Below are 18,748 nucleotides of genomic sequence, written 5' to 3' on the forward strand. Positions count from 1 at the left end.
TCTATGTATGTTTATGTGTGCAGACTCTCCAATAGAGTGAAGCTGGTCTACTCATCAAAAGGAAGGAGTTATCTGCTCAGTGACTGATAAAATTAACACAGTTGCTTCACTAAAGCAGTCATCCATCATTCATTTTGGAAAGAATGCAGGAATGCTGTATTATTCATCAATATTATATATGAGCATAGAATATCAATATACATATATTGTCTGTATTCCACATAAATGACAAATGAAGTTCTGTAAGGTGTGGGTGGCCAATTCAAATTGTAGACTTTTCTTTTTGTAGATCATCTATTGCTTTAACATCTGTTCAATTCCAAATGCTAGGTCAAGTACTTTGTCATCTTGATAGTGTTTACCAGTGATCATCAAACCAACAGGCATCTTTGCGCCGCCCTTCAATACAATTAAAAATAATAAACAAATGAATAAATATGATATACTAGAAAACTAAACAATAAAGTATGGACCATCTCATTGGTTACCTAAACATATAAATTTATTACTAACTAGAAATTCCCCTGTCATACAGCCCACGACCAAAGTGATATTGGAAAAAAGAAAGGGTACTGATGGTTGAGAAATGCAATATTAGCAGTCAAATGGCACTGCAGTGCAATAGGATAACTGCAATGGTAGCTGTAATGTACTGGGTATGGGTGTTATTATATACAACAAACAGCAATAATGAAAGGAAAAGATTATATGTTTATATCTCTCCCCCTGCAATAGGAGAAATGCAATATTGACCAATATCAGAAGTAAAATGCACTGATATTATTAGAATAACCAATATTATTAATATAGTAATAATAGAAAACCAATCCACAATTTTGTTTACATTTCAAAACGTCATAGCTAACAATATCAAGAAGTTGTGATATTTATATAAATTTTAGAAAATCTATTTTAAAAAGTGTTTGGTCATGACAAACAGCAATAATGAAAGGAAAAGAGTATATGTTTATATCTCTCCCTCTGCAATAGGAGAAATGCAATATTAGAAGTAAAATGCACTGATATTATTAGAATAACCAATATTATTAATATAGTAATACAGTAATAATAGAAAAACAATGCACAATTCTGTTTACATTTCAAAATGCCATAGCTAACAATATCAAGAAGTTGTGATATTTATATAGATTTTTAGAACATCTATTCAACAAAACTATTTAGAAAAAATAATAACAGTAACATATTGCCCATCATCGATGTTGTTAGTGTGACTATTACACTTGAATAGTCATCCAAACTTATAATTAAATATTGTAATAATCTCATAAGAATCGTTAGAAAAAAATATCATCGTCATTTCCTTTACTTTCACTGCTTTGGACATCAGTTAGAATACCAAAGTACTCAAAAGTTTCCAAAATGTCAGTTACATTGAAATCGGCAAAAAGGAAACAATTTCAGTACTTCTACGTTAATTACAGAAACCTTCGGCAATTCGCCAATGCTATAGAGTGGTGAAATGTGCACGTTATTCTTTCGTGAAATGCGCACGACTTAATGGTTCCATTCTCTGTCGCTCGGCGGTTTGTTTGCCGGTCTTAATTTTGATAAAAGCAAGGCTTGGCAAGTTTTAATAACTATTTTCGACCAAATTAATCTGTCTATTTGTGTATAATCCGATCAGATGGGTAAGGTTTAGGAATATTTCGACAATGTTTAAAGACTTGGTAACATATTTAAATATGTTTTTATGTGTTTTGTATCGTTATTATACTTAAACGACTCTACACTAAAATGGTTAAATTTGTTGATGAGATTTCGGTACAAGGGTTTGCGACGTTGTTGATGAATAATTTTCATGAGTTGCGTGCACATGCATTTATCATAAAACTCTCAAACATTCGCTCCGCTTGTTTGGTCGTGGGAAATATGTAAAAATTGATACTCACTAGAGATTGCCGAGTTGGCAAACATCCAAAAAGTTAATCATATTACAACGTTTACACTTTAGCTTTACTAATGGCAGTATTCTAAACAGACTTTTTCATGACTGATATATGCACAAAATATATCAATGTACCCTTTGAACAACAGATGCATGTATATCTATATGCATATATAACCATTGGAAAACCATAAAACCTACACATCAAATATGGCTTGCCCAAATACCAGCAACAATCAGCGAGAATGAGTTGCTTATCAGACAGACAGACTGACAGACTGAAAAGGGGATAGATTGCATCCTCGAAATTGACTGTAGCTGAAAGCTTGATGTAAACTATTTTTACATAGTATGTACGTACATACAATTATATATAAACATATATATGTACAAACCGCCGTTTATATATTATATATGAATATGCACCGCTTGAAACAGAATATATGTACACTCCTTAGGGCAACATATATATAACCCATCTATAAATAACGTTTGTATACATCTCTCTAGACAACGTACATGTATATATATACACTCCTTTAAAAAACTCCTGAAGATGTCAAGGTGGTAAGCATAAAACTCTAAAATGTCTTGTAAGATTCACATAAATATTAGACTTACATCGTTCGGCATAGCCATACCAACATTGAGGGAAAGAGATGGATGCCCGGTGAGATTGAACATCTGTGTATTTTGGTTGTATGCCTTAGCCTCCTTAATAAACTCTACAGTAGATAAACAACCAGAATAAATGAAGATAATTGAGTTCAGTGACAGAGAGTAACTTGTTAGCTGAGAGGTCTAGTGTAAAGTAATGACAAAACCATCTGCAAGTTTTACATAAATATCACGATGAGAAGACAATGCGAGTTTAGTTTGAAAGGTATGATGGTACCTGCACAGTTTTCTGTTGTTTACTAGAAAACCTATCACATATGAACAGCAAGCGCATGTAACCTATCACATGTGAACAGTAAGCGCATGTAACCTATCACATGTGAACAGTAAGCGCATGTAACCTATCACATGTGAACAGTAAGCGCATGTAACCTATCACATGTGAACAGTAAGCGCATGTAACCTATCACATGTGAACAGTAAGCGCATGTAACCTATCACATGTGAACAGTAAGCGCATGTAACCTATCACATGTGAACAGTAAGCGCATGTAACCTATCACAGGTGAACAGTAAGCGCATGTAGAAATACATGCACTTAAATAATTACTAGTAATTCATCTGTAGTGGAGTAGAAAAATGAATCACATGATGGCAGTTTGTATCAGGTCTAGACATTTAATTCTATTGGCCGAAATGAGAAAATGAAACTACTGGCCCATGTAGGCCCATCTCATTAGTGCTTTCATTTTGAGTTCCCACCAGTGATTTAATAACAAAATGACACTCATATAATTATATACTAGTACCCTGACAGTCCTGTGCCCCGTGGGAGATCATCGAGTGTAATAACTATGTACACAATTAATCGTAAATATGGCAAGTTGTTGAGCAGCACAGATGGTAGTGAGCTTAGCTGGAAATCCAAAATCCAAATTTGATTCCCGTGAGGGACAATCTTTTCTCGTAAGGTTTTCAGTGAGGCTTTGAATGAACATGGTTCTTATTATAGTAAAAATCAGAAATGAGAAAAAGCCTGTATTTCCATGAACATCTAGATTGCTGGATTACTATAAGTCTTGTTTATGTAAATAAAAACTCATGAAAATGCAAAGTTTTATTCATGAAAGATGATTGTTAATTCAGGTTGAGCTAAAGAATTAACTTTTACAAAAATTAGTATGAGAATTAGAAGGGTGTTATCTATATATCAAGGCTATAGTATCTTATCCAAATATTTCATTATCTCATTAAGTCATGATAGGAGGCTACATATAAAGGCTATAATATTTTATCTAAATATTCTATTATCTCAATAAGTCAGAATAGGAGGCTATATATCAAGGCTATAGTATCTTATCCAAATATTCTATTATCTCAATAAGTCAGAATAGGAGGCTATAGTATTTTATCCAAATATTCTATTATCTCAATAAATCAGATTAGGAGGTCATATATCAAGGCTATAATGTCTTACCTAAATATTCTATTATCTCAATAAGTCAGAATAGGAGGCTATATATCAAGGCTATAGTATATTATCTAAATGTTCTATTATCTCAATAAGTCAGAATAGGAGGCTATATATCAAGGCAATAATACCTTACCTAAATATTCTATTATCTCAATAAGTCAGAATAGGAAGTTATATATCAAGGCTATAGTATTTTATCCAAATATTCTATTATCTGAATAAGTCAGAGTAGGAGGTTTTATATCAAGACTATAATATCTTATCTAAATATTCTATTATATCAATAAATAAAAGTAGGAGGCTGTAGTATAGCTCACAAGGAAGTGATATTGCTAGAGTGTGATGTAATTGAGTAATCTCAAACCTGTTACGGATAGACCAGGTTTAGGTAGCTTATGAGCAACAAAAGGAATTGTTGGCATAATTAGAGCGTCGTATGCCTGAAGTACATCATCATAAGCCTTCCTGATAGTAGGTCGCATGTTCATTGCTCTGGCAACCACCTGTGAACCTGAATAAATAAATACTTACTTTTTTATCTACAACATTTCGTGATGAAGCCATGTCATATCCACTGACCAATAAAGGACGACTCCTGGGGGACTTATATCGAACGCTAGTTTTTGATGAGGTGGCTCTACTGCAATAACATGTGTGTATAGCTGACTGTCTGTACCCTATGTAAATGGTTGACTGTGTATAACATGTGTATATAGCTGACTGTCTGTAACTTATGTAAATGGTTGACTGTATATAACATGTGTGTATAGCTGACTGTCTGTAACCTATGTAAATGGTAGACTGTGTATAACATGTGTGTATAGCTGACTGTCTGTAACCTATGTAAATGGTTGACTATGTATAACATGTGTGTATAGCTGACTGTCTGTAACCTATGTAAATAGTTGACTATGTATAACATGTGTATATAGCTGATTGTCTGTAACCTATGTAAATGGTTGACTGTGTATAACATGTGTGTATAGCTGACTGTCTGTAACCTATGTAAATGGTTGACTATGTATAACATGTGTGTATAGCTGACTGTCTGTAACCTATATAAATGGTTGACTGTGTATAACATGTGTGTATAGCTGTAAATGGTTGACTCGGTGTAAAGTTTAAAGAATTAATTAGAACAGCAATCTAGTCATCTGTAACAGAATTCTTTTTATTTTCTTATCCAATACTTTACGAAAGATGTAGCTGGTATTGTGCTGAGCAAAGAACCTAAAAATGAAATTTTTATTTTTGACTTATCATTCTTAGTTTTTAATAAATCAATATTTACCAGATTGTGCTTTCAATTTGGTACAGACACCTTTTCCAGCATTTTTAAAGGTTCTCATCAGCTGATGTACACAATCACTCAGTTCTATCAAATCCAACTAGTTTGCAATCCAGCATCTCTGGTGAATCATGCAAAAGAAAAAATCTAAGTTTCTCACCATTCCCATATTAATCTAGGCACCTTCATAACTGCGGAGCATTGTCTAGAAAATGCATTTCCCAACTATGTTCTGCTAACTCAGTCAATAAGCTCAGTCTATCATAAAGTAAGTACGTCATCAACTAAATTTAGGTATAAATAAATATCTTACCATCGTTTCTTTGCAAATATTCTCCAAACAGCATCGCAGCTTTCACCGTGGGTTGCATGTCTCGGGCACGGCTCTAGAAATACGGGCTCTCTATTATGAAACTAAACTATACTAAACGATTACCTAGACAGACTAAGTCAACTTTTTTCCAGGCAATGTGTGTAAGCCAGTGTGGTAGGTAGGTGCACAATTATTCCATTGTGTGGCAAATAGGCCATAATGCGTAATGGATACCACAACTGTCCACAGAACTGAGGTTTCGAGTTCAATACTCGCGCTAATTGGTTTTTCATTCCTTAAACTTTATTGCTATAACTGGACATACGAATAACAGACAGTACGTAAAACACATCTATTGATATAAATATATAGATCACATTTATAGATTTCACATATATTTATAAATATATCTATAGATATAAATATATAGATCACATTCATAGATTTCACATATATTTATAAATATATCTATAGATATAAATATATAGATCACATTCATAGATTTCACATATATTTATACATGTATTTATAAAAAATCCAGGTGTCTGTCATCATTCGCATGTCCAGTTATAGCGATAAAGTTTTGAGAACGAAAAATCTACTTTGTACTAGAATTGAACCTGGAATGTCCAGTTCTTCAGACTGACATACTATCCTTCACACTATATGTCCAACTAGCCGTACTAATGATTAATTGTACACATACTTATTAAAGTGGTAAAACTATGCATGCTTGAACGGCTTGCAAAAATGCTATTAGTTACTACTAGTACACTTGAAGATAGTGATTGCATGGGAGATCATGACGCGTAACGTAATGATTATAAGCACACTCATAATCGCAAACTGGCTTCGGACGAACGGATGCTGCTCTTATTATGGAAACGATTGGTATGATATCGTTATGGTAACAATATAGTAGCTAGCCTAAGTGACTAGCTTTAAGTTGCTCAAATTCATTGAGCAAATTATTTTAATACCCATGCAATGCCAGGCATACAGTTATTTTATATATATAGATGCTCTGTCCTTGCACGGATAATAAAAAAAGATTCAACACAGAAAATTTATCTTAAATCAACTTATACAACATATACCATTCTACCTTTTAAATGAAGGTGTTTGTTTATTCCTGTGTGTGCTAGGAGTTTAATTAAGTTTATGCTACATATACGCATATTTATGACATTTAGGGAAGTGTTGGCATGTTTTTTCTAGCAGTTCGAACGCGCTAATTGAAGCGTGAATCGTGCATGTTTTAATCATTCACTATTAAAGATTGGCAGGGGTAATAAGTGTGTCCACAATTGTTCCGTAGCATGGTAAAGTGACTGCGTGGTGTAGTGGCTAGCATGTCTGTCTGCAAAACTGGAGTTTACAAGTTCAATTTCAATGCGAAGCAGATTTTTCAATAGTGTATTTTATTGCAATGACTAGACATATGACCAACATACAAACACTTAGCATAAAACCTCTAATTGAACGCCATGGCGCTCAATTAGAGGTGACGTTCAATTAGACTTATTAGAGGTTTTACGGTAGATTTATATATGTAGATGTAGTTATAATTTATATAGTTATATATACCTAAATAAACATAGTTATATATACATGTATATATACATGTATATATACATGTGTATATATATATATCTACTATATAAACGGCAATCGTTGTCTGTCTGTTTGATTGAGTGTCCGCCGTATAGAGTACCGTACTTTTCCGACTATTAGCCGCTACTAGATATTTAGGGCGCATTAACGGGAATCTCCGGTTAGTACACGCCTTTATACATAACCTATTCATCGTTTTTACACAGAACACGTCATATCTGGTTAGCGCGCCTCTTTACGGCGCCCAACGACATTGGTGCGTTTGAAACAGCAAAATTGCTGCCGTGTTAAAAAGCACCGTCCTGAGTTCGGCGGCCTATACAGCTATACAAATGTACTAATCATTAAATAAAATAAATTAATGAATAGTAATTTACATGCGATTAATATTTACTGCCAACGTGTACCAAGAAGGTCACGCGAAAGTTGGTTTCTTGCGGTCACTGGAAAACGCAGTTCTCACCTACTAAATTTACACATCAAAAAGGTAAGTACTTCTTATACAATGTTGTGTTGTCTATGAATTGCCACACTTTCAATACATAACCCTTTCACTTGCGTTCATGTACAAATTAAGCTATCGGCCTACTGCCAGCCATTTTGCCGATATTGCTTAATATGTATACAATATTTTTACCATTTCAAACTCCATCTATAACGTTTGTTTTGGTTATATATTTCATTTTGCCAACATGTTAACAAGCACTGCTATACAAAAAATTCGTTGTATCTATACTTTGTGCATTTTAATTATCTGTGTAATCACAAAAATATGAAATGGCTATAATGTCATCAACATAAGTAGTTATTTGTTTTTTAACTCGGACGAATTTAATGAACTCGCACAAAAAATCTTCGTTTTCAAGTTGGAAATTCTCAAACAAAGAATTAAAATTAAATTTTAGGCTAATTTTATAGAGAAATCTTAGGACAACACTGTCACTACCATAAAAGTCCTAAAGATCGTTGGTTATGTGATCAACGAATAACAAAATTCAGTTACTAGCAATTGCTGGGAAAGTCGCAAATATGCATCTACCGCTGTCGACCATAGAAAACGCATAAATGAGTCTACTTCAGTGAAAAGGTTAAAACGTTGGATTTGCCACTGTTTGTGATAGTAAAAATGTTCATTTCCTTCCGCAGCTGAGTTACTTTTACTTTTTCTTTCAGCTACGAGTACTACAGAACTACAGCTACCACAGAACTTGCACGGGCACTCCGAGCGTTGCGATAGGCAACGGTGAGAAGAAAGCGAGCAGTGTACGTATATTACAAAAAAAGCACACCATCTCATTCAATTTTAGAAATGCTTGAAGCAGTGCAATGCCTTCCAAAAAGCCTACTGCTCAAACGCAAGAACAAATTGATTCCCGTAGAGAAAGAGACCGAATTCGCAAAGCAGCAGCTAGACAAGCAGAAACTGCAGAGCAAACACAGCTATGCCCACAACGAAACGGAACTGCTACTGCAGCTGTTAGAAGTGCAGAAACTGCAGAGCAAACACAGCTATGCCTACAACGACACAGAATAGCTACTGCATCTGCTAGAAGTGCAGAAACTGCAGAGCAAACACAGCTATGCCTACAACGAAACAGAATAGCAGCTGCTAGAAGAGCAGAAACCGCTGAACAAACACAGGTACATCGAGAGCAGGCCAGAATAGATGCTGCAGCCACTAGAAGTGCAGAGACCACTGAACCGACCCAGCAACGACTCAAACGGCTCAGGCCAGCCGCTACATCAGCCAGACGTGCAGAAACCTCCGAGCAGATGCAGCGGCGACAAGAACATGATGCACTAGCTACAACAGCTGCTCGGCGAGCTGAATTTTCTGAGCAGATGAAACGGCGACAACAGCAAGATGCACTAACAACAGCAGCTGCTACCAGGCGCCGTGTATGGACAGAAAACTTTACACTTGACTACAGTTCTGCAACATAGTATAGGGCTGAATTTTTCTATGGGACGAATGTCCAAGAATGCTCTAGATGTAATGCCTTACGTTGAAAAGGCGAGAGGCCATATATGTAGTTTATATAGTAGACTTTATTGATAATAAATTTTATCAACACGACCACATTACTGCTGCTCAGTTTGTATATACCATGTCAAAACACAGGCTATAGACGAAGAACTGGTGAGTCATGATTAGTATTTCAAGCATGTAGAAGTTTCAATTCAATAAATGCTGGTGATAGCTAAGCAGTGCAATAGGAAAATATTTTCTAGAATTTCTTAAAATATGTAATTTAAAATATGTAAAACTTTTCAATACTGCCAGTTTGAAAAACTTCAGTTTGCCTAGCAATGTCAATTTCATTATCAGTTCTGTGTACAAAATTAGGACAATTCCGAGTTGAGTGGTTCGAGACTGATGCATTGTAGACTAGCTGTAAAGCGCATTGCATATTTCCATTGGTCTCTCCAACATTATTGACATGTACAACTGCATATGTGTATGCAGTCAGATCAGCACAAAAATTTCAGTAGATTGCATATTTGGAATTGTTTTACAGTTCGAAAGACAACTCTCAATAAAACTATTGCTTTACGTAAATCTGTTCCCGAACAGGGGTAATGCAGCTAGTATATATATAAATATATATACATAGTTGTATATATAGTTGTATATATAGGCGTAATAAAGTGGACTGAGGAAGCCATCAAGGAAGCAGATATAGCAACTCGTAAATTGCTGACAATGCGTGGAGCACTCCACCAAAAATCTGATACTACTAGATTGTATCTCGATAGGAAAGATGGCGGTAAGGAACTCAAAAGTGTACAGCAGACAGTGAAAGAGGAAGAACAAAGCATCAAAGCTTATGCAGCCTCCATGGCCACCCCAGATAAGTTGCTAGCTGAATTTCTATCGGCTGCTCTGGCAATGGAGCTTCGCCCTGATGATGAGGAAATGGACTGGCACATGAAACCTCTTCATGGTGCTTACCACCGACAAATATCTAAGGTTGGCGATCTTCACCAGACATATATGTGGCTGAACAAAGGAAACCTAACGGCCAATACAGAGTCGCTAATCATGGCAGCCCAGGAGCAAGTGCTCCCAACAAGGCAACTCCAAACAAAAATCTATCACACTAGAGACGATCCTAGATGCAGACTGTGCAAAGATGCACCTGAGACCATCCAACACATCATCAGTGGATGCAAGCAGCTAGCAGGAAACGCATACACTGAGCGGCATAATCATGTCGCAGATGTTGTGTATAGAAGTCTATGTGATGAGTATGGCCTTAATAAACCACAACACTGGTGGGAAGCTCCTGGTAAAGTCAATGAAAATGACTGCATTAAGATCCTCTGGGACTTCTACATCTGGACTGACAAGCATGTCCTAGCAAACCAACCAGATATAGTGGTGGTGGGCAAGGAGAACAAGAGGACTACTATAATAGATATAGCAGTACTCAATGACTACAATATAGCCAGCAAAGAAAAAGAAAAGGTAGAAAAATATCTCCCTCTTGGAGAAGAGATTGAAAAATGCTGAGATGTAAGAACAACTGTAATTCCAGTAGTCATTGGAGCACTGGGTGCAATAACACCGGCGCACAAAATGTGGCTTGCCCAGATACCGACAGCGATTAACTCAGGTGAGTTGCAGAAAAGTGCGCTATTGAGAACAGCTAAGATCTTGAGGCGAGTGCTCAAACTCCCAGGTCTTTGGTAGGATACCCGAGTTAGAGCAGAAATTACCACCCATATGGGTTAACCGGGGTGAGAAAATAATTTTATATAGTTATATATATATAGTTATATATATATAGTTATATATATACATGTATATATATATAGATGTAGTTATAACAATGAAAAGTTCCAGGCCCACCTGACATCTCGATTTCTAAAATCTGGCCCTCTAGCAAGAACGTTTGGCCATTCCTGTTTTAGGGCAACATACCTTGAAGGAGTGTTTCATAGCAGAGACTTGATAGAACTCATTGTATCCTGATGCCTGACCGTGACTTCGTATCATATTGTCATACATGGATGCCCGCAGAGCTCCAAAAACAGCACTGCCTGTAGTAAGTAAACATGTCTGTATATAATTTGAAACAAGCAATGAGTTTTGGCCCGGTAAAACATCAAGTTAAAACTTTCAACATGACAAGGCGTGAAGGATACCAGGATCAGGCGAGTGTATCTGTAGACATTGAGAGACGTTAAAGTGTAAGTTATCAGAGGGATTAGCTCTAACATCTTCAAAAATGTAAGTACTGTATCTAGTGCAGCCCTGATCATTTACCTCTTCTTCAAGTTAACACCAATTATATGAAGAAATGGTTATACAGGTTAACCTCATTTTAAGAAGTTATAGTTTTAGGGTCTAAGAATTCGAGCTACTATTTGTAACTTGAGCCGTTTAGGTCAATTTGAGTAATAAAGTGGGTAGAGTTATGGTTGTATAGAAACAACTCTTGTTTGTAGGAGATTCAATGGTATACAATTTATAAGACCAAACATATCAATAGCTTACCATCTGAATGTAAAGGAATGCTTATCTCATCTACAGTTGCGGCAGCGGCCCTCATTTTATCAACAACACTTTGAATCTCAGTCTTGACTTCTTCAGTAGCATTGTAAAATCCTTCCTTCACTGATGCGAACTTTTTCCCGGACAAGTCTCCTTTTAACTACAAAAAATACTTGAACTGTTGTATTGCTGAGCATACCAGCCGCCCATCAGCCTTTGTACAGTGAACTGTGGAAATTGTCTCCTGATTTCATATCAATACGATAATTGTCTTGCCATGTTTGTTAGAATATCTCTGATCGCTCACCTGCTATGCATGTTTAGTCTAGTTTGTCCGTCTACCGTATACTGACAGTTAGGTAATTGATATGTTTAGGAATTGATGATCCATGTATAGGAAGTCTAGTAAAAGGTAAACAATCCTAAATTTATCTTTTACCAGCTTTTGTGTTTCTCTCTTTAGACTCTTAGCGCATCTGGTCTATTTCTCAATCTCACAGTTAGCTATAATTCTTTACAGATAAAACAAAACAAGGCAGTAAAAAAACATCATTGCATACCAATTCGCTGTAATGAGTTTTGAGTATATCTGGTCTCTGTCTATGATCTCTACCGTCATCATATCCAGCAATGACCTCTAAGAGAAGAGCTACATCTGCCACTGTAGCGGCCATTGGTCCGATGTGATCAGCTGCCGGCATCATTCCTTACAAAGCGATATATACGAACTTGTATTAACTGAATCTCATATTTGTAACTTAGAAAAGTTCTAATGGATTATCCATATTATACAATACCAGAATCTATTGATACTTGACAGCGGTTGTAGGTTGTTATCTAACTACAGTATGAATGATAGCGGAGGCCTCAAATGGTCTGTTGGCTGCACTGTTACTCGTCTGATCACAAGTTCGTTTCTCTATGCAAATCTCTTCATTATTTATTGTATTTCTTTTACTGTTTCTTCTATAATAATATTTAAGCCTCTATTAAATATTGCATTTATCTAACATGTCATATTGTATATCTACCTACCCTATCATGCCATAACCAGAAAACGGTCCTTCTACAAGAGGGTAAAACATTCTATTTCTAATAAATTGAGTGTAAGCTTCATGTTATAGCAAGTAACAACATAACATGACTTCCTCATCTATCATGTGTCTCTTACATCAAGATTGTATTTGAAGAGAAAACACAAAAATTTGTCAAACTTGTTCGCTGAAACTAAACCTTTGCATCGCAATAAAAGGGTTTTGCCGTATATATGTAATATAAAACTTAGGGCAATGACTGCATCTTGCAATAAATGCTAACTAATTATATTTTGGTTTTGTCAAAGAACATTGCAGTGAATATTATGCTGAGTGAACAAAGTGATTTCAAGTTTAAGGATTTCAACGTCATCATTGTTGTTTAATTGTTGCTATAGCAACAAGGGCTTTCTGTACTCCATTTGTTGAGTGAAGGTTAATGTAGACTTTGCTAGAACAACAGTGAAAATGTTACTTTGCTCTGTGAAATCCTTTAGTTCATTGAATATAGAAGTTTTAATTATATGATGACGACATACCTAATGACCCAGTGACAGGGACGAGACCCCATGTAGGTTTCAATCCAACACAACCGGTACAGCTGCTTGGAAGGCGTACAGAGCCACCTTGGTCGCCTCCTAAAGCCATTTCCACTTCACCAGTAGCGACGAGCACAGCACTTCCTGAGCTCGAACCACCTGCTGATCTCTCTGTGTCATGAGGGTTTCTAACTGGCCCACCATGACTTGTGAAACTGCTTCCAGAAAAACATTGATTCTCGCAGGTAGATTTGCCAATGATTGTCCCTCCTGTAATATAAAAGCTAGTATGAGGTTCTAGCAGGGTTGTGAACAGAGTGGCGAGTCAAACATTTCCACTTCCATGCGTAAATCTGCACAAAACATTTCTGCTGAAGGTCTGGTTTTAATCGTGTTAAATTTATTTAACAAATGTATAAAATGTAGATGTGAAAACATCCAATCTTCTCTCACTTGCTTGTAAGATTCTCGTCACCACTGTCGCGTCAAACTCTGGTGTGTATCCATCCCAGACCTTGGAGCCATTTTTAAGAGGAGTTCCAGCAACAAATATGTTGTCCTTGATAGCTATTTTTTTACCGCTGAGTAAACCATCCCGCTCACCCTTGATAAGAACCGAGCTGGCCCTGCAGATACCAATTTATTCATAAAATGGACTATCAATAGAACAAAGTAACTCCTTCAGAATATTCCTTTCTATTTTCACAGATTCATCATTGTTTTGTATCACCTATTAAAATGGATTGTTCATCACTGACTCAATTTCTGCACGATTCAATAAAAAGGCATATTAATTTTTCACTTGGAAAATAAACAAACTAAAATCAACACATTATTTTCATGAAAGCGGAAAGAAACGGAGTCTGACATTAACATTTCAAAACCTGAATATTGAATTGAGTAAATACTAAATCCTTTCATTTGAGGTCTATATTTGTGTTAAAATAACAATGAAGGACCTTCTAGCAATAATTATTGCTTACCACTACCAATAAAATTTGAAATGAAAAAAACATAAGATTAAGTTTTTGGACCTGAATTAAACCGAGTCAAAACCACCTGGTCTAAACCAGGTTGTTTAGACCTCACAACTCTATCTTATCCCTCTATGCCTCTTTATAGCAGCATCTGTACAATCAGATATTGCTACATGTGGTGACTGCTGATTTTTAAAGTAGAAATGAATATGATGGAATTGCTAAAAGGGTTTTTCTTACTCAGCATCAGATATTTGGTTCTTAAAGATTAGAACAGATGTCATGTCAATCATTACCCTGAAGCAGTTAATCTGTACCACTTTACTGTCTTAAATGAAACATCCACAGACAGTCTCGCAGCCATTACCAGAGTTTTTTTAAAAACAGGGCTGATATTTGACAGAGGAGTCCAAATAACATGCATTTATCTACTCTATAAACATGAACACTCTGGTATAATTTGTATCAGAAGCTAAGATAGAATATTGTAAGGCATTCAAAGGGTTATATACGTACATACCATGCATTGTAGATGTTGTCCTTGGCCGGGGGCTTCACCCCTGGAACCCTCGGGTACAGGACAGGTATTGTCTCTTCTTCTATGTTCTGTATCTGGTCGCAACCACTCAGTGCTTCATTCAGCCATTCTAGAAAATATATAATCTTTACAAAAATAATATCCATGTCTGTCTGTCTGAAGACACGCTTATAGCATTGAGAACAAAGATTGCACTTCACCCGAACTTTCTTGGCCAATCCCATTACCATCTGCACCACTGCACATGGTTATTCAAATGGAAAGTAATTTAATAAGGAGGCTATAAGAGGAACAAACCTCGGTATTCCTCGAGCTCTTTTTCGTTTATGCCTAGCCCGAGGTCTTCACAGATAGTCTCAACATCTTCTTCCGTTGCGGGTTCTACCAGGGGCGTATCTGAGTACAGTAAAAAACACTTGCGACCTTTTCAGTTTTACAGGAGGGTACGAAGCTACAAATGTTACGAATGTACGTATGTTACAATTCAATTAGTACCAAAGTACTAACTCCAAATAGATAAGCGATTGAATACTGATAAGAAGAGCTGATGGCTGTGTTCTGGTCAAAATGATCCTACCCTTAACCAGCTAAAGCCCAAAAGCCAAACAGATCAGAAATATTATAAATTGAGCTCTGGAAGAAACAAAAAATTTAGTTCATGAATTAATAATTTAATTAATAACAATAATTTAATATAACAGTAAAAGAGAGCAAACAGCCTTTTACAAAATATGACACCCTCAGATGACCACATGACACCTTTACGTTAAGCCAACTATATAATGACATGTCATAGACATAGAATTTGAGTGTTCCTACAGTTGCTTAACTCTCCATAAGAAACCATTAGGTTTCTTATAGAGATTACCATCTAAATATTAAGTCTTAGTAAAAAGTATTGTCTCTCTGATGTACTTCATCCTAGGTAAGTACCAGTATGAGTCAAGTATAGAAGGAAAGACAGTAGCTGTTTGTGTCTCACCAAGCTTTCATCTGTTCTAGAGTAGAATCAATTGACTTGCTGCCAGTCTTCAGAATGTGTTTGTATCACCAAACAATAAGGGTGTGAAATACCTTCTAATAATCAATCAATCATAAAACAACAATGGTAATTGATACACTTTTTTATATCATGGGAAATTCAGAACTTTTAAGGGCACCAAATATATTTGAACAAGTTTCACTTTCCTAACCTAGTATCACTCACCAGCCCCGAGTCTTAACGCATGGACCTGCACACACAACAGACCTGTTAACAACGTGTCAAGATAGCCTGGTAAGAGAGCATTCAAACACTATAAAATAAGCCTACTGAAGTAAACCCTTCTAGGCAATAGTAGACCAACCTCAAATCAGAGGTGAGCTGATAAACCGACTCGATGGCGAGCCGATAGACAGACTTGAGGAAGAGCTGGTAAACAAGTTCGAGGGCGAGCTGATAAACAGACTAAAGAGGGAGCCGATAAACAGACTCAAGTAATCATGGTCTTCCAGCCCCTAGTGTATTTTGTCATGCAAGACTATAACCAACTTTGGTGAATTATGGCCAGGGTTTTATTGAAACTGAGACGAGCAGCTTGGTATGCCGTTCGCGTTTCTTCTTCTTGTTTAATACGGGGCGTATTACCCTAGTAGCTCGTCTATTTTGATGGGGGAACTCAACTTGCAGTACACCAAATTTATCTCATTTTAGGTGATCCCATAACTCTACCAACTTTTTTGCCTGCCATCCTAGGAGTTGGTCTGAAGGACATTTTGGTCCCTGATCCCTTGATACACAACCCCAATGTGTTCATCCAGCTCCTGGGCCTTAACCAACTCATTTTGGCGTCCTACTAGAAGAGTGGATATCGCATTTATGCATACTTGCTGCTCTTGAGACGCTTCCGAGAGAAAGGTAGCATTGGCATTGCTTTGAATCTTGGCAGATTTGCCGACTTAGTCTGTCTGCATTGTTGTTTCAGTCCCTCATGGTGCTACAGAGTAAATTTAAATTCTGAGAGTATTTTAAACCATCGAGCTAGCTGGCCCGTTGAAGTTGAAGCTCGAAGTAACCATGGTAAGCTGGCATGGTCGGTACATATCTCAAACTTACATCCATACAGTTGCAGGCGTAAATATAATAGTGCCTTCACCATAGGCAGTAGCTCCAGCTGCGTCATGCAATTGTCAGCTTCTTTGGGTGAGTGTATTTTGGAATAGTGCCCAATTGCTCTTACTTGACCATCTTGTTTTTGTGACAAAACTGCTCCTGAAGCCACTTGGACAGCGTCAGTATCTATTGTAGAACGAGTAGTCTGGACGAGGTTTCGAGCAGTCTGGGTATGCCAGCACAGGCACTGTCATCAGATGCTTCTTAAAAGTCTAAAAGGCATCCTGGCACTCGTCATCCCAGCAGAATCCTACTTGGGTAGAGCACAACTGACTGAGAGGTCGAGATAGTTCAGCATAACTTACAATGAACCTGCGGTAATACCAACAAGTGCCCAGAAAGGCTCTGACATCAGACTTTTGTTTGGGCATGGGCCATTCACTCAGAGCTTTAATTTCGGCAACTCCTGTCTCCACCCCATTGGCACTAACCACTTACCCCAGGTAATGCACACTCTCCCCAAAAAGTGTGTACTTATATGGCTTAAGCTTCAATCCGGCTGCCTTTAGTCTATGAAAGACTTCCAAACGTTCTAGGTCAATATCAAAATCAGCAGAGAACAAGTATGCCATTTAGGTATATCAACAGTGTGCGCCAATGGAACTCCCGTAGAACTGTTTTCATTAGCTGTTCAAATGTAGATGGTGCTGAGGTAAAGCCGAAAGGGAGGATTTGCCACTCCCAGAGGTCCAATCTGGTTGTAAAAGCCGCAGCATCCTTTGCAGACTTTTCTACCTCCACTTGCCAGTAGCCACTGACAAGATCCAGTCTTGCCAGGTAGCTTTGCTACCATCCAAGCTGTCATCAATTCTAAAGAGGGGGTATGCATTTTTAGTCGTGAGTTCGTTTAACTTGCGGTAGTCTACACAGAAGGACCAGCTGCTATATTTTTTCTTTCACTAACACGACGAGGAGCTCCAAGCCCCATGGCCCTCCTTGACTAAGCCGTGTTCCTTGAGCTCTTGCACTTGCTTCTTTATTTTTGCCTTTCGCACGGGGCCATGCCGGTAAGGCCTTTGTTTGATGGGCCATGCATCTCCAACAAAAGGAATAGTATGCTTGATAACAGCTGGTTTTTCCAGGTTGTACTTGCCTATACTGAAAATAGACTGCAATTATCCAGTTGCCCTTTCTTACTTGGTCATTGTTCAACCAATAAAACTACTGTCTAAAATCATTCTCAAGGTCTTCAGGCAATGTTCCGTTGGTTGATCTTATGTTTGAGTTATATTTTACCACACCGACCATTAAACAGCTTGCAATTACATGTCCCGACTTCAGCTCTATCTCTGTCTCCAATTAGTTCAGTATACGTATACAGATATCTTGATTTTTGGGTTGATGTATTGATGAGGCTACTGCTAGCCCTACCAACCCGCCAGTGTGTTTTATGCACGCTGGCCCATGATTCCAAATTCAATTCAACCTAGCTTGAATAAGCTTCTTGCTCCGGGGTGGCAAGGAAGTATTGTATTTTGCCTAGACTTTGACCTGCAAGGGCTTACCGTTGGCGGCACAGCAGTCGATTTTCTGCTTTCGGCAAACTAGCTGAATGCTTTTGAAATAAATTTGGCAGTTAAAGTTCTTGAAGAAGTCAAAATCCTACAGGATATGATTGGCTATTTCAGCAATGATAAAGATCACCTCGAATACTTCATTGCCCATCTTCAATGTGACTTTTGTTGTCCCTTCTAAGGGAACTTGCTAGCCGTCTGCCAGCACACCCTGGTCTTCAACTATAAGGGGTTGTGTGTAAGAAGATGCTTGCGAGGGGTAGCCATTGCAGGACTTTTTTGA

The 18,748-nt window shown here is 37.2% G+C and overlaps 1 protein-coding gene across 2 annotated transcripts in view; it reads right to left on the reverse strand.

Annotated features, from left to right (window-relative positions):
* Window positions 1-132: 132 nt before the first annotated feature.
* The window catches only part of LOC137405823 (amidase-like), a 29,614-nt gene continuing 10,998 nt past the window's right edge, over window positions 133-18,748 (reverse strand). The window contains exons 2-12 of one of the 2 annotated variants that reach the window (XM_068092239.1): window positions 15,097-15,195; window positions 14,782-14,908; window positions 13,738-13,910; window positions 13,285-13,554; window positions 12,272-12,417; window positions 11,715-11,871; window positions 11,139-11,257; window positions 5,600-5,672; window positions 4,363-4,509; window positions 2,528-2,631; window positions 133-399 (exon numbers count right to left, since the gene is read on the reverse strand). In XM_068092239.1, coding sequence (XP_067948340.1) covers window positions 295-399; window positions 2,528-2,631; window positions 4,363-4,509; window positions 5,600-5,672; window positions 11,139-11,257; window positions 11,715-11,871; window positions 12,272-12,417; window positions 13,285-13,554; window positions 13,738-13,910; window positions 14,782-14,908; window positions 15,097-15,195 — 1,520 coding nt within the window. In that variant the 3' untranslated portion in view covers window positions 133-294. Of the gene's footprint in view, window positions 400-2,527; window positions 2,632-4,362; window positions 4,510-4,529; window positions 4,639-5,599; window positions 5,673-11,138; window positions 11,258-11,714; window positions 11,872-12,271; window positions 12,418-13,284; window positions 13,555-13,737; window positions 13,911-14,781; window positions 14,909-15,096; window positions 15,196-18,748 lie in introns of those variants that run through there. The other variant, XM_068092240.1, reaches the window with a different exon arrangement.

The sequence above is a fragment of the Watersipora subatra genome, chromosome 10 (genome assembly GCF_963576615.1).
Source record: "Watersipora subatra chromosome 10, tzWatSuba1.1, whole genome shotgun sequence".
Classification (NCBI taxonomy): Eukaryota; Metazoa; Bryozoa; class Gymnolaemata; order Cheilostomatida; family Watersiporidae; genus Watersipora; species Watersipora subatra.